Source organism: Diaphorina citri, unplaced genomic scaffold, assembly GCF_000475195.1.
Source record: "Diaphorina citri unplaced genomic scaffold, Diaci psyllid genome assembly version 1.1 scaffold2290, whole genome shotgun sequence".
Classification (NCBI taxonomy): Eukaryota; Metazoa; Arthropoda; class Insecta; order Hemiptera; family Psyllidae; genus Diaphorina; species Diaphorina citri.
Genome location: NW_007379714.1, coordinates 18,885 through 32,776, shown reverse-complemented (window position 1 = coordinate 32,776; position 13,892 = coordinate 18,885). Strand labels below are relative to the sequence as shown.

Sequence of the window (13,892 nt, the reverse complement as noted above, 5' to 3'; positions counted from 1 at the left end):
CCTATCAAAAAAAAAAAAAAAAAAAACTTGGGCATATTTTTTGCAACATAAAGCAGTTTATTTTATTTTATTTTATTTTTAAAGAAGGATAGGTGGGTACGTATGTAGCATTAAACCCTTGGGGAAAAAAAAAAAAAAACATGTGGGGATTTATATTACCTGCCTTTGATGGTGAATGAGGTCATATTGTAATACAGATGCATATCGTCACCATGTTGAAGAGCAGATTTACAAGGCAGACGCACTACCAACTAAGCTAACCAGGCTGGCTATTTCATAACTTTATAACCTAGGATGTCTAATATAAACATATTTATTATTTAATAATAAAGAAAATAGCCACAATAGAAGGAATTTTAATTGTAACAAGATCCAGCCTAGTTAGCTCGGAAGGTGGCGTTTTTGATTCCCACCCAGGGCAGACTTTATCCTAAAAACATAAGGTTCGTTCCCGAAAAGGCGGGATATAGGATGTTAAACAGTGAGTAGACTAGTGCCTAGCTGTGGGACTATAAACAGGGAGGAGAACAGCTAACCCTAACCAGCCTAGCTAGCTGTCAGTCTTCAAAGGGTTCTCCACTTTCAAAGTCCTCACGATGCGATGTTTGTCTGCGGTTCAGGACGAGCCAATTACACATGGCTAGAGACCATCACCCTGGTGTATGGTATGGCAGATACAAAAAGTTATCTTTACTCTCTTCTGCCATTACCATTTGGTTACAGCTGAAGCTGCTACAACAACAACAACAACTTCTTTCTTCTTGATTCCAGGGATTTTTACTTTCAAAGTCCTCACGATGCGATGTTTGTCTGCGGTTCAGGACGAGCCAATTACACATGGCTAGAGACCATCACCCTGGTGTATGGCAGATACAAAAAGTTATCTCTACTCTCTTCTGGCATTACCATTTGGTTACAGCTGAATCTGCTACAATGACAACAACTTCTTTCTTCTTGATTCCAGGGATTTTCGAGAACCTCTGCGAGCTCAAACCGGACGTGATCCACGACATTGGCAAGCAAGGCATCATCCAGTGGTCCCTGAAGAGACTCAAAGCCAAGATACCGTTCGATGGCAACAAGCTGTATACGAGTGAAATTCTGTCCATCCTGTGTCAGAAGAACAACGAGAATCGGAAACTACTGGGCGATTTGGATGGGATCGATATACTCCTGCAACAATTAGCGGTAAGTTAGGGAAAAACAAAGGATAGGAGGAAGCCAGTCGTTCCAAGAACGAACGGTATGGGTTTAGGATAAAGTTCGCCCCGGGCGGGAATCGAACCCGCCATCTAGCAATTATCAAGCAGACGCGCTGCCAACCAAGCTAACTAGGCTGGCACATATAACTTTAGCCAGCACCTTAAATACATCATTGCCCAATGGACTACTGAAGCTAAGCAACTTCATGCTCCTCGACGGTGATGATTTCCCGCCGAAATCGAACCCGCGATCTATCACTTGCCAGGCAGACGCGCTGCTCTCTAAAGTAACTAAGCTTGCTCGCCGAGACCAATCAAACTTATCTACAAATTAGACAGGGTATCCTGCGAACGACTGTACAACGCTTCTGAGGGTTGATGCAGGACCTGAAGGGCTACGAGGAACACCTATTTGATCACCTCCCAGAATATGTGGAACCTGTAGAGAAAAAAACCTCCCAGAAGTTTCTGTAGTCTTAGGGAGGTTCTATATTTACTGTATACTTATATGTATTATTGTTAAAAATCAATCAAACTATTTCAATCAATCAGGTCCGATTTTCAACTAAGGCGATTAACTCCAGGCGGAAATCGAACCCTCAATCTAGCGCTTACAAGGTGCTAACTAGGCTACCTTTGTTGTCTTTCAGTATTACAAGAGGCACGATCCAAACACCCCGGAAGAACAGGAAATGATGGAGAACTTGTTTGACACCCTGTGCTCCTGTCTGATGTTGGAAGAGAATAAGGAGCGATTCCTTAAGGGAGAAGGTCTCCAGTTGATGAATCTCATGTTGAGGTAACTCTGAAACACCCTATATTTTCCCATTAGTGCTATTTTGCTCCTTTTTTATGAAGCAAAAAAAAGTAGAAACAGACTACTATCATGTCACGTCTCATGGGGAGTCAGAAAGATGTAATTCAAAGTTTTCCCATGATATTGAAGGTAGGCAATTTTGTCCATGATAGCCACACTGCCCTCACGTCTCGTGAGGGCCTGAACGAAATTACCCACAATACTATGAACTACATCTTTCTGGCTCCCCATGAGATCACGTGACTTGATAGTAGTGTGTTTCTAATAATCAGTCTAGTTAGCTTGGAAGGTAGCGCACCTGCTTTGTAAGCGCTATCAGACCTTGGCAGTTTCATGCGCTATCACATAAGACCTTGTTCAGACTTCGGGAGTAAAGGGACTTTTCAGTCTCATTTCGGCAGTTTTCTATTCTAAAAGTCCCTGGGGATCATCTTTGTGCTTCCTCAGCTACTTGAAGGTAGTAGCTCTGCAAGCCTTTGGGAAAATGCCGATATCTCCGAAAATACTTACCTAAGGTCTTTTGTTGTAAATATTATGTATTTTATCATGTTGTTAAACTCATAAAATACACAAAACCCTGTTTAGACTGCTGGAGTTAAGGGACTTTTCAGTCTCTTACAAGATACCTATATAAGTATTTTTTTTCTACTCTACTTATTTTTCCAGGGAGCGGAAAGTGAGCAGGAATGGCTCGCTCAAGGTTCTGGACCACGCTATTTGTGGCCCCAGTGGCAAGGATAACGCCAACAAATTTGTGGACATCCTCGGCCTGAGAACCATCTTCCCTCTGTTTATGAAGACACCGAAGAAAAACCGGCGGAAAATCATCACCGTCGAAGAGCACGAAGGTGAGTCACCCATCCGGATACTTACCACGCGAAACGTTGCTTGACTTCACTTAACGTTGCTAAATTTCAATATTTCATTACAAATTTTCATCAGTAAATGGTTTCTTCAAATTAAATTGATCCTAAAGGCAAGGTAAACCTATACCTCTTACGAATTGAGGGTGTCTGAAGGCATGTGATGTGTTCCAATCCACTTGACCCCAATCCATTGGGAACCAGTGCATTCAACTTGCTATCACCGCTAGGTAAAGTTAGATTTGGTAGCGCGTCTGCCTTGTAAGCGCTAGGTCGCGGGTTCGATTCTAATCCGGGGCGGATTTTATCCTGAATGGATAGTGTTCGTTCTCGGAACGGCTGGCTTTTTCCTATCCTTTCTTCCTTCTTAGATTTCGGGACGATAAGACCTTGGCAGTTACAGTTCCCTCTGTCAAACCTCAATAGGTCGCGGGTTCGATTCTAATCCGGGGCGGATTTTATCCTGAATGGATAGTGTTCGTTCTCGGAACGGCTGGCTTTTTCCTATCCTGTCTTCCTTCTTAGATTTCGGGACGATTAGACCTTGGCAGTTACAGTTCCCTCTATCAAACCTCAAAAAAAACCCCTAATAATATCGTATGTTTCAGAGCATGTGGTGTCAATCAAAGCCAACATGTTGCGCAACTGTAGCGGACCTCAGAGACAACGTCTACTGGTTAACCCTCCTATTAATATTTTATGTTGCAGAGCATGTGGTGTCAATCAAAGCCAACATGTTGCGCAACTGTAGCGGACCGCAGAGACAACGTCTAAAAAACCCCTAATAATATCGTATGTTTCAGAGCATGTGGTGTCAATCAAAGCCAACATGTTGCGCAACTGTAGCGGACCTCAGAGACGTCTACTGGTTAACCCTCCTATTAATATTGTATGTTTCAGAGCATGTGGTGTCAATCATAGCCAACATGTTGCGCAACTGTAGCGGACCTCAGAGACAACGTCTACTCGTTAACCCTCCTATTAATATTTTATGTTGCAGAGCATGTGGTGTCAATCATAGTCAACATGTTGCGCAACTGTAGCGGACCTCAGAGACAACGTCTACTGGTTAACCCTCCTATTAATATTTTATGTTGCAGAGCATGTGGTGTCAATCAAAGCCAACATGTTGCGCAACTGTAGCGGACCGCAGAGACAACGTTTACTGAGCAAGTTCACAGAGAATGATCACGAGAAGGTTGATCGACTGCTGGAGCTGCACTTCAAATATTTAAGCAAGGTAAGAATCTATCCGATTTCAGAATAATTTTGAATAAATGCATAAAATTATTATTTATTTATTTTCACTATCCAACAATTACTTAACCCCTTGAATGCCCAGAAGTTAAGCAGTGTCCGTCCACACATAGTCGATGACCATCGATCGGTGTCGACTGACACGTCCACACTGCCTCGACAGTATAGATTCACCTCGTCGATCGACGGTCGTCGACTATGTGTGGATACAGCTTTATAAGTGTTACTGATGAATAAGGAAACGTCGTGACCATAAGAAAAATGTGTTCAAGTGATTTCAGAGCATGTGGTGTCAATCATAGCCAACATGTTGCGCAACTGTAGCGGACCGCAGAGACAACGTTTACTGAGCAAGTTCACAGAGAATGATCACGAGAAGGTTGATCGACTGCTGGAGCTGCACTTCAAATATTTAAGCAAGGTAAGAATCTATCCGATTTCAGAATAATTTTGAATAAATGCATAAAATTATTATTTATTTATTTTCAGTATCCAACAATTAACCCCTTGAATGACCAGAAGTTAAGCAGTGTCCGTCCACACATAGTCGATGACCATCGATCGATGTCGACGGATACGTACACACTGCCTCGACAGTATAGATTCACCTTGTCGATCGACGACCGTCGACTATGTGTGGATACAGCTTTATACGTGTTACTGGTGAATAACGAAACGTCGTGACCATAAGAAAAATGTATTCAATTGACGGCACTAAGAAGCTTATTCTAATCTTCCAAGTTTCTTCTTATTCTAAACTTCAAAGTTTTTTTTTATTCTAATCTTCCAAGTTTCTTCTTATTCTAAACTTCAAAGTTTCTTCTTATTATAATCTTCCAAGTTTCTTCTCATTCTAATCTTCCAAGTTTCTTCTTATTCTAATCTTCCAAGTTTCTTCTTATTCTAATCTTCCAAGTTTCTTCTTATTCTAATCTTCCAAGTTTCTTCTCATTTTAATCTTCCAAGTTTCTTCTTATTCCAATCTTCCAAGTTTCTCCTTATTCTAATCTTTTCTTCAGGTGGATGAAGCGGACAAAGAGCAGCGAGATGATGGAGATGAAGTTTCTTCTTCTTCTAATGTTCCAAGTTTCTTTTTATTCTAATCTTCCAAGTTTCTTCTTATTCTAAACTTCAAAGTTTCTTCTTATTCTAAACTTCCAAGTTTCTTCTTATTCTAAACTTCCAAGTTTCTTCTTATTTTAAACTTCCAAGGTTCTTCTTATTCTAAACTTCCAAGTTTCTTCTTATTCTAAACTTCCAAGTTTCTTCTTATTCTAAACTTCCAAGTTTCTTCTTATTCTAAACTTCCAAGTTTCTTCTTATTCCAATCTTCCAATTTTTTTCTTATTCCAATCTTCCAAGTTTCTTCTTATTCTAAACTTCCAAGTTTCTTCTTATTCTAAACTTCCAAGTTTCTTCTTATTCTAAACTTCCAAGGTTCTTCTTATTCTAAACTTCCAAGTTTCTTCTTATTCTAAACTTCCAAGTTTCTTATTCTAATCTTCCAAGTTTCTTCTTATTCCAAGTTTCTTCTCATTCTAATCTTCCAAGTTTCTTCTTATTCTAATCTTTTCTTCAGGTGGATGAAGCGGACAAAGAGCAGCGAGATGAAGACGAAGATGAGAACTATCTGCGAAGATTAGAAGCTGGTCTGTTCACTCTACAACTGGTGGATTATATTGGAAACTTGTGACGAAGATTTCTAATAATTATTATTCTAATCTTCCAAGTTTCTTCTTCTTCTAATCTTTCAAGTTTCTTATTCTCTTCCAAGTTTCTTCATATTCTAATCTTCCAAGTTTCTTATTCTCTTCCAAGTTTCTTCATATTCTAATCTTTCAAGTTTCTTATTCTCTTCCAAGTTTCTTCATATTCTAATCTTCCAAGTTTCTTCGTATTCTAATATTCTCTTCAGGTGGATGAAGCGGACGCGAAGATTAGAAGCTGGTCTGTTCACTCTACAACTGGTGGATTATATTGGAAACTTGTGACGAAGATTTCTAATAATTATTATTCTATTCTTCCAAGTTTCTTCTTCTTCTAATCTTTCAAGTTTCTTATTCTAATCTTCCAAGTTTCTTCTTATTCTAATCTTCCATGTTTCTTCGTATTCTAATATTCTCTTCAGGTGGATGAAGCGGATAAGGAGCAGCGAGATGAAGACGAAGATGAGAATTATCTGCGAAGATTGGAAGCTGGTCTGTTCACTCTGCAACTGGTGGATTATATCATAGTGGAAACTTGTGCTGCTGGGGCTGCCACTATTAAGCAGAGAGTACTCCAGATTATCAACCTGCGAGGGGGGTCCTTGAAAACTATACGCCATGTTATGAGAGGTTAGTGATGATGTGCCTTGGTGACTTGAGGTAGGAACACATTAATATCACGTCACGTGATCTCACGTAACTTGTTAATAGTGAAGCTGTCCTGAACGAGATGACCTACATTTTTATGGGAAAACTTTGAACTACATCTTTCTGGCTTGACATAAGCTGACATGACGTGATAGTACTGTGTTTCTACCTTTTGTGGTCAAGCCTCATAAAAAAATAATAATAATAAAGAAGAAGAAGAAGAAGAAGAAGCTGAGAACCTCTTTATATTTTTTGTGGATCCGAAGCTAACTAGGCTGTTTTCATTTGATTTCAGAATACGCTGGTAACTTGGGAGATGTGGGTGATACGGACTGGAGAGATTTGGAACAGGAACACATCCTTAACTTAGTGGACAAGTTCTAAATCAGTGGACAACTTGGTGGAACACATCCTCTACTTAGCAGATACGTTCTAACTTAGTGGAACACATACTTAATTTAGCGGATAAGTTCTAAATTATTGGACAAATGGACAAGTTGTAAATAGTGGACTAGTGAACGAAAGTTGTAAATAACTACCTGAACTTCTTTATATGGTATGAAACTTATTGTCAACTCCAGCGTTTGTGTAGACCATTCGTAAAATTTTGGTAGCCAAAAACAAATCTCAGATTAAAAGCATCACCCAAGGGCTGATTGAGAGGCTGATGAAAAAACGCTGACCTCGTCTGTATACGGGATTGGGCAAAGAAGAAAGAATGTTGGAATGTATGTGAAAAAATTAATGCCATTTCTTGATCGAACCTATTCACAAATAAAATCAAGAAGCAATGTGTGTGAACTCGTTAATATAAAAATACTTTTATTTACAAAATACATAGGCATTTACACAATATATGATTTGAATAACATATTAATGTAAAATTAGAGTGGTGTTATTGTTCTTGTGTTAAACAGGTGGGCTTGACATCCTGGGTTCGAACCCTAGTAACAACCACTTTCTTTGGTCGTGGAAGGGGCTTTCGATGAAATCTTTCTCTTTCGTCAATATTTGGGGAAAACTCGTCGATTATTAAAATCTAAGGCTAAAAACTGGGTGGAGCGGAAAGCTAAGCGCATAGAGCATTTTGCTCTCAATTTTTTGTACTCTTATTATTTTTAGCCTGAAGGCACATAAACTCCTTTCATACCTCTTTGGTTGACGCTTTAATCCTTTCACTCATCCTTTGAAATTAAAATCTAAGATACGATTCTTAAAATCTAAGGGCACACAAACCCCTTTCACACCTCTTCAATCAACTTTCTTTCAAACCATTCTCAAGTCTTTAATCGGTAATGTGTTTATCATTTTTTCACACCTTTTTGATCAAAATTAGTTTGGACAGTAGTTGCTTTACACCTTCCATATCTATTTGGTCCGACGGTATATATTTTTAGACGTTATGATGATTAAAATCTAAGGGCACACAAACCCCCTCCACACCTCTCTGGTTTCGTCTTTTTGGTTAAAATTAGTTTGGACAATACGATTAAAATGTAAGGGGCCACACCCCTTTTCACACCTCCTTGTTAGAGCTGTTAGGAGGCTCCTTATCCCTCTCTCTCCCTCCCTCTTTCTCTTCCTAAAGATCTTCTCTCTGTCTGTCTCTGTCTCTCTCTCTCCTTTCTTTCTCTCTCTCTCTCCTTTCTTTCTCTCCCTCTCTCCCTCTTTCTCTTCCTCCCTCTTTCTCTCTTCTCTCTGTCTGTCTGTCTCTCTCTCCCTCCCTCTTTCTCTTCCTAAAGATCTTCTCTCTGTCTGTCTCTCTCTCTCTTTCTCTCTCTCTCCTCTCTTTCTCTCCCTCTTTCTCTCTTCTCTCTGTCTCTCTCTCTCCTTTCTTTCTCTCTCTCTCCCTCTTTCTCTTTCTCCCTCTTTCTCTCTTCTCTCTGTCTGTCTCTCTCTCTCTCCCTCCCTCTTTCTCTTCCTAAAGATCTTCTCTCTGTCTGTCTCTGTCTCTCTCTCTCCTTTCTTTCTCTCTCTCTCCCTCTTTCTCTTCCTCCCTCTTTCTCTCTTCTCTCTGTCTGTCTCTGTCTCTCTCTCTCCTTTCTTTCTCTCTCTCTCTCCCTCTCTCCCTCTTTCTCTTCCTCCCTCTTTCTCTCTTCTCTCTGTCTGTCTGTCTCTCTCTCCCTCCCTCTTTCTCTTCCTAAAGATCTTCTCTCTGTCTGTCTCTCTCTCTCTTTCTCTCTCTCTCCTCTCTTTCTCTTCCTCTTTCTCTTCTTCATCCTAGCTCCCTGTTTCTCTCCTTTCCCCCTCTATCTTCTCATTTTAAAAAAATCTCGTAATCACTCCATTACTGCTTCAGTGAAGTTTAGATTTTCCGTAAAGTTTCATAACATGGGATGTAATGATTCAATTCATGAAAGATTAGATAATAATTAAAAAGGCATAAACAGGGTGGATCAACAGAAGGAGGAAAATTTGTTCTACGAAGAAAAAAAAAAAAAAAAATACTTGTCTGTTTAAGAAAAAGTTCGCCCGAGGCGGGAATCGAACCTAGCGCTTATAAGACAGGCGTGCTGCCTTCCAAGCTAACTAGAATGTTTAAGAATAGAAAAAGTAAAAAGCTACCAAAGAGAGATATAAATAAGAGAGGGACAAACAAAGAAAGAAAATGAAAACAAATATGAAAAGAGAGAGTTTGCTGCCTTCCAAGCTAACTAGAATGTTTAGGAATAGAAAAAGTAAAAAGCTACCAAAGAGAGATATAAATAAGAGAGGGACAAACAACGAAGAAAGAAAATGGAAAAAAAAATAAGAAAAGAGAAAGATATAGAGAAAAGGAAAAAAGAAAGGTACAAAAGAGCGAGAGAAAGAAAAACAAGGACAGACGAGAAAGAAAGCTAGAGAAAAAAAAATAGAGATAAATCGAGGGAAGAAGAGAGAGAGAGAGGAGGAAGGGAGAGAGAGAGAGGGAGAGAGAGAGGAGGAAGGGAGGGGGAGAGAGATTGCAGGGAAAATGGAGGGAGGGAGAGAATTTGATAGTTCAACTGAACACCTGCTACCCCAGCAAAAGTAGGACAACATCCTGATCATAATACATGTAATAAGAAGGGGAGGGAGGGATAGAAAAGAGGAGGAGAGAGGGGAAGAAAGGAGAAAGAGAGGGGAGGATAAAGTGGTAGAGAGATAATAAACATATTGGGAAATATAATAGGGAATTATAGAGATAGAGAGGGAGATGAAGGAAATGAAAATGAAATTGGAGAGAGAAAGAGAGATGAAGAAGGAGATAATAAACATGTGCATAGAGAAATGTAATAGGGCATTAGGGATGGAGAGGGAGGTAAATAAGGAGAGCAAGAGAGATACCTAATTGAAAAGAGATGGAGAGGGAGGGAGAGAGGGAGAGAGACCAAAGAGTCCCTTTAGTCAAGCAGTACGAGTATTCTACTACAATGCTGAGGGTAAAATTCCATACTCCTGTGGGATTTGAACCCACGCCCTTCTCTTTACCAGACAAGCCCTTTCCATAATTATAGCACTTCTATTTAAAAGAAAAAAAAAATGTTAGAAACATTTCATAACCATTATGAAAGTCGTTATGTCCAAATATCGCGGAATTTGAAATGCAAAGTTGCCTAGTGCAGTGCTTAGACATATACCTACTCGATATCGTAAGTTCCTTTCAGAAACGTAGATAAAATACCGGTATGAGTGTGTAGGTAGGTAATTCTGAAAATAGAGAATCCTAAAGCCGCCCCTGGAGCTCATTTATTTTGATAGAAGTATCTATTAGGGTAAATAAATTCGACTGCGCCATATTGGTTACAAACTTCGGATATGACAAAACGTGCCTTGGTTATTGCATATTGCATGGAGAGGAAATTAGTAGGAGCTGGGTTATGATTAGGGATGGTCTTAATGGTATTATAAACAATGTTGGACATTGGAAGAAAGGGAGTGGACTAATAGAGAAAAGAGAGAGAGAGGATAATTAGATGGTGGACATCCACTGAAATTACAAAAGCTCGATTCACACTATCCGTTCACTCGTTCAGGTTACACTACAGGCCACTGCAGTCCTAAGGAAGTTCAACGAACGATCCAATCATTTTACAGATTGTAGTGAGTTTTCTGTGATACTTTTTTCATGTAGAAAAATGGCAAAGTGAATTAGTTAAACGCTACTACCACGTCCTATGTTTTACAAATTTTGAGACAAATTGGCCTGTGTCCCTCATTTTTGACGACACACCCGGGTTTTGAACCCGTTAAGGGGGGGGGGAAAAAAAAAAAAAAAAAAAAAAAAAAAAAGTAGGTAATACTTTCTCAATATTGGTACTTCAGAAAAAGTGCCATCCATAGAATTTTGCCTAGAAATAGAAGTTGCGTTGAGACATACCTACCTAGTTCTTCATAGGATAAACGCCTATAATTTAAAATGTAGAGCTCAAGTAGCTGGACCAACAATGACCCAATAGTCCCAACATGACAGTAGACCCGGGCATAAATATTAATTATAACATAAAAATAATAATTTAATTTGTCGAGTCATGTTTTATTAACAAAAAAAAAAAAAACACCTCTCTCTCTCTCTCTCTTCACTCCCTCTCTCTCTCTTTCTTTCCTTATCTCTCTCTCTCTCAATTCCTCCTTCTCTCCCTCCTTCTTTTTCTCCCTTTCCGTCCTTCTTTCTCTTTCTCCTTCTGTCTCTCCCTTTTTTCTTTCTCCTGTAACTCCCACACAATTTTTCTTTCTCTCTCTCTCTTCATCCTTTACTCTCTCCCTTCACACCTTCTCTTTCCTCATATTAGCCTTAACCCTCCTCCCTCCCTCTCTCTCCCACTTTTCCCTGTCTTTCCCTTATCTAGGTCAGATCGGATGAATAAGAAATTATTGGGAGAAAGAGATGGAAAAGGGAATGAAGGAAAAGAAAGAGGAAAGAGGTCAAAGGGAGAGAGATAACTAATAATTAACTCGGGGAAATAAAGAGTGGGAGGGAGAGAGAGAGCAAATTAAAACGGGCGATGAAAAGAACAAAGAGAATATTGAAGACAGAGAGAGAGAGAGGCAGAGAGAGCGAGAGTGTGACAGAGAGAGAAAGAGAGAGAAAGAGAGAGAGAGAGAGCGAGAGAGAGAGAGAGAGCGAAAGAGAGAGAGAGAGAGAGAGAGAACTATAAGAGCATGGGGGGAAAAGACGACGAAAGGATAAAAGGAGGAAGAGTGAAGGAACAACTCAATTTTTATTACTATCGTAATAAAAAAAGGAAGGACGGGCTAAAAAGAGAGGAAGAGAAAACGAAAAATGGTAAAGAAAAGGAGGAGGAGGAAAATCAGGTGAAGAAGGAGAAGGACGAGAAGGAGAAGCAGGGAGAGAGAAAATTATTATGCAAGAAAAGAAAATTTTCAAATAAAGCACGTGAACATAGCCACGTATTTTGACTTTCATCCACATCCTTTGAAATTAAAATCTAAGATACGATTCTTAAAATCTAAGGGCACACAAACCCCTTTCACACCTCTTCAATTAACTTGCTTTCAAACCATTCTCAAGTCTTTGGTCGGTAATGTGTTTATCACTTTTTCACACCTTTTTGATCAAAATGAGTTTGGACAGTAGTTGCTTTACCCCTTTCATATCTATTTGGTCCGACGGTATACATTTTAGACGTTATGATGATTAAAATCTAAGGGCACACAAACCCCCTCCACACCTCTCTGGTTTCGTCTTTTTGGTCAAAATTAGTTTGGACAATACGATTAAAATGTAAGGGGCCACACCCCTTTCACACCTCCTTGTTAGAGCTGTTAGGAGGCTCCTTAATCCTTTCATATCTGTGTGGTCGAAAACAGTTTGGAAAATATACTTACCAGGTTTGCGGGCAATCGCAGCACCTGTTTCAAGTTGGCCTCGGTGTTCTTATTGGAAATGAAGTAGGCGGTCAGGAGAGCCTGATAGATGCTGAATGGGGATACGAACACATTCTTCCCCTTGTTTGCGTTGTTGAGAACAGTAAGCAAATCAAACGTGAACTCCTGGAAATAAGAGAGAAGGTCAAAATTAGTTCGAACAATTATTGAAATCTAAGGGACCATACCTTTCATACCTTTCTGGTGCCATCTTTTTGGTCAAAATTAGTTCGAACAATTATTAAAATCTAAGGGACCATACCTTTCTGGTGCCATCTTTTTGGTCAAAATTAGTTATTAAAATCTAAAAGGTCGCACAACCTCTTTGGTCACTTAACCCTTTCACACCTCCTTGTTAGGGGGCTCCTTAACACTTTCATACCTCTGTGGTCAAAAACAGTTTGCAAAATACGATTTCCTAAATCTAACCCCTTTTTACACCTTTTTGGTCAAAATTAGTTTGGACAATACGATTAAAATTTAACCCTTTCATACCTCCTTGGTCACTCTTTAACCCTTTCATTGTAATTTGGAGCTTGGAGCATCTAAGAGCTAAGATCCACTCGCCGAATTTATAAATTACCTATGTACCTAATAGCTATCCGCTACATATATTAAACCATACAACATTGAATGCACAGTGCAACAGTTCCTGACGGATCTCTAAAGTTAAGCAAGATCTATTTATTTACTTAAGCAACAAAGATTTAGATGACGATACGAGTCAAGCAACGTTGCGCAACAAAGTTTACCTGCTGTCCTGTATAAACTGCATGTTGGGCTGTAGGGCTGGTGGACTTCTCAACATCGCTGTCAGTTAAACATTGACTCAGTGCAACACTGAACAAACTCAGCAACACGACGCACAAACTTATTGGTGACATCTGAAACAGAAAGGAGAATGAAACTTAGGCCAGCCACACACTATCAGGTAGACCTGACAGGTACTTACCACCTGTCAGGTCTACCTGATGAGCACACATACTATCATGTAGAATAGGTACGCACAAACTTATTGGTGACATCTGAAACAGAAAGGAGAATGAAACTTAGGCCAGCCACACACTATCAGGTAGACCTGACAGGTACTTACACCTGTCAGGTCTACCTGATGAGCACACATGCTATCATGTAGAATAGGTACACCTGAAAAGGTGCGTCTGTCAGGTCTTACTGATACCTGATGAGCACACACAACTATCAGGTAGACCTGACAGGCATAGCTGAAAAGGTGGGAATTACGAGAGGCAAACGTCAAGAGGTTTGATAGAGGGGACTGTAACTAGGGAGGTCTTAAGGTGTGTCCTCACATAGCCGACCGACAATCGATCAATGTCGACTGAACTGTCCACACTGCCCCGACAACAACGATTCACCTCGTCGATCGACGGCCAGGATAGGAGAAAGCCAATTTTTGCGAGAAGGAAACTTGCCTGTTTAAGATAAAGTTACAGGTTCCCCTTTTAAATATCTCACGGCACGCCGCTGATTTTTACATAACTATTAACTCTGGCGGTCCGAGATCCAGGTCTCTTGGTGTCACCAATTGCAT

General features: G+C 39.9%; 2 protein-coding genes and 1 long non-coding RNA gene across 5 annotated transcripts in view; 1 reads left to right on the top strand and 2 right to left on the bottom strand.

The window, feature by feature from the left end:
* LOC103518653 (beta-catenin-like protein 1) overlaps positions 1 to 7,382 on the top strand; it is a 15,602-nt gene extending 8,220 nt beyond the window's left edge. The window contains exons 5-10 of one of the 3 annotated variants that reach the window (XM_017447891.2): positions 965 to 1,188; positions 1,853 to 2,001; positions 2,686 to 2,867; positions 4,421 to 4,560; positions 6,268 to 6,475; positions 6,789 to 7,382. In XM_017447891.2, the coding sequence (XP_017303380.1) occupies positions 965 to 1,188; positions 1,853 to 2,001; positions 2,686 to 2,867; positions 4,421 to 4,560; positions 6,268 to 6,475; positions 6,789 to 6,877 (992 nt within the window). In that variant the 3' untranslated portion in view covers positions 6,878 to 7,382. Of the gene's footprint in view, positions 1 to 964; positions 1,189 to 1,852; positions 2,002 to 2,685; positions 2,868 to 3,490; positions 3,645 to 3,782; positions 3,953 to 4,420; positions 4,561 to 6,267; positions 6,476 to 6,788 lie in introns of those variants that run through there. The other 2 variants (XM_026830392.1, XM_026830393.1) reach the window with 2 other exon arrangements.
* A 4,877-nt stretch (positions 7,383 to 12,259) lies between these two features.
* LOC113471321 lies at positions 12,260 to 13,892 on the bottom strand. The gene is made up of 3 exons (XM_026830394.1): positions 13,884 to 13,892; positions 13,093 to 13,224; positions 12,260 to 12,466 (listed from the first exon to the last, which is right to left on the bottom strand). The coding sequence occupies exons 1-3, from the start codon at positions 13,890 to 13,892 to the stop codon at positions 12,260 to 12,262; spliced, it is 348 nt and encodes a 115-aa protein (XP_026686195.1).
* LOC103518654 lies at positions 12,484 to 12,857 on the bottom strand. The gene is made up of 2 exons (XR_541857.2): positions 12,603 to 12,857; positions 12,484 to 12,537 (listed from the first exon to the last, which is right to left on the bottom strand). It is a non-coding gene; the product is annotated as an uncharacterized LOC103518654 (long non-coding RNA).

Excerpts from the sequence above, each read along its gene's own strand:
- LOC113471321 (XM_026830394.1), bottom strand. Across the intron at positions 12,467-13,092 it reads CAGTTTATACAGGACAGCAG|GAGTTCACGTTTGATTTGCT; the intron begins GTAAACTTTGTT and ends TCTTATTTCCAG.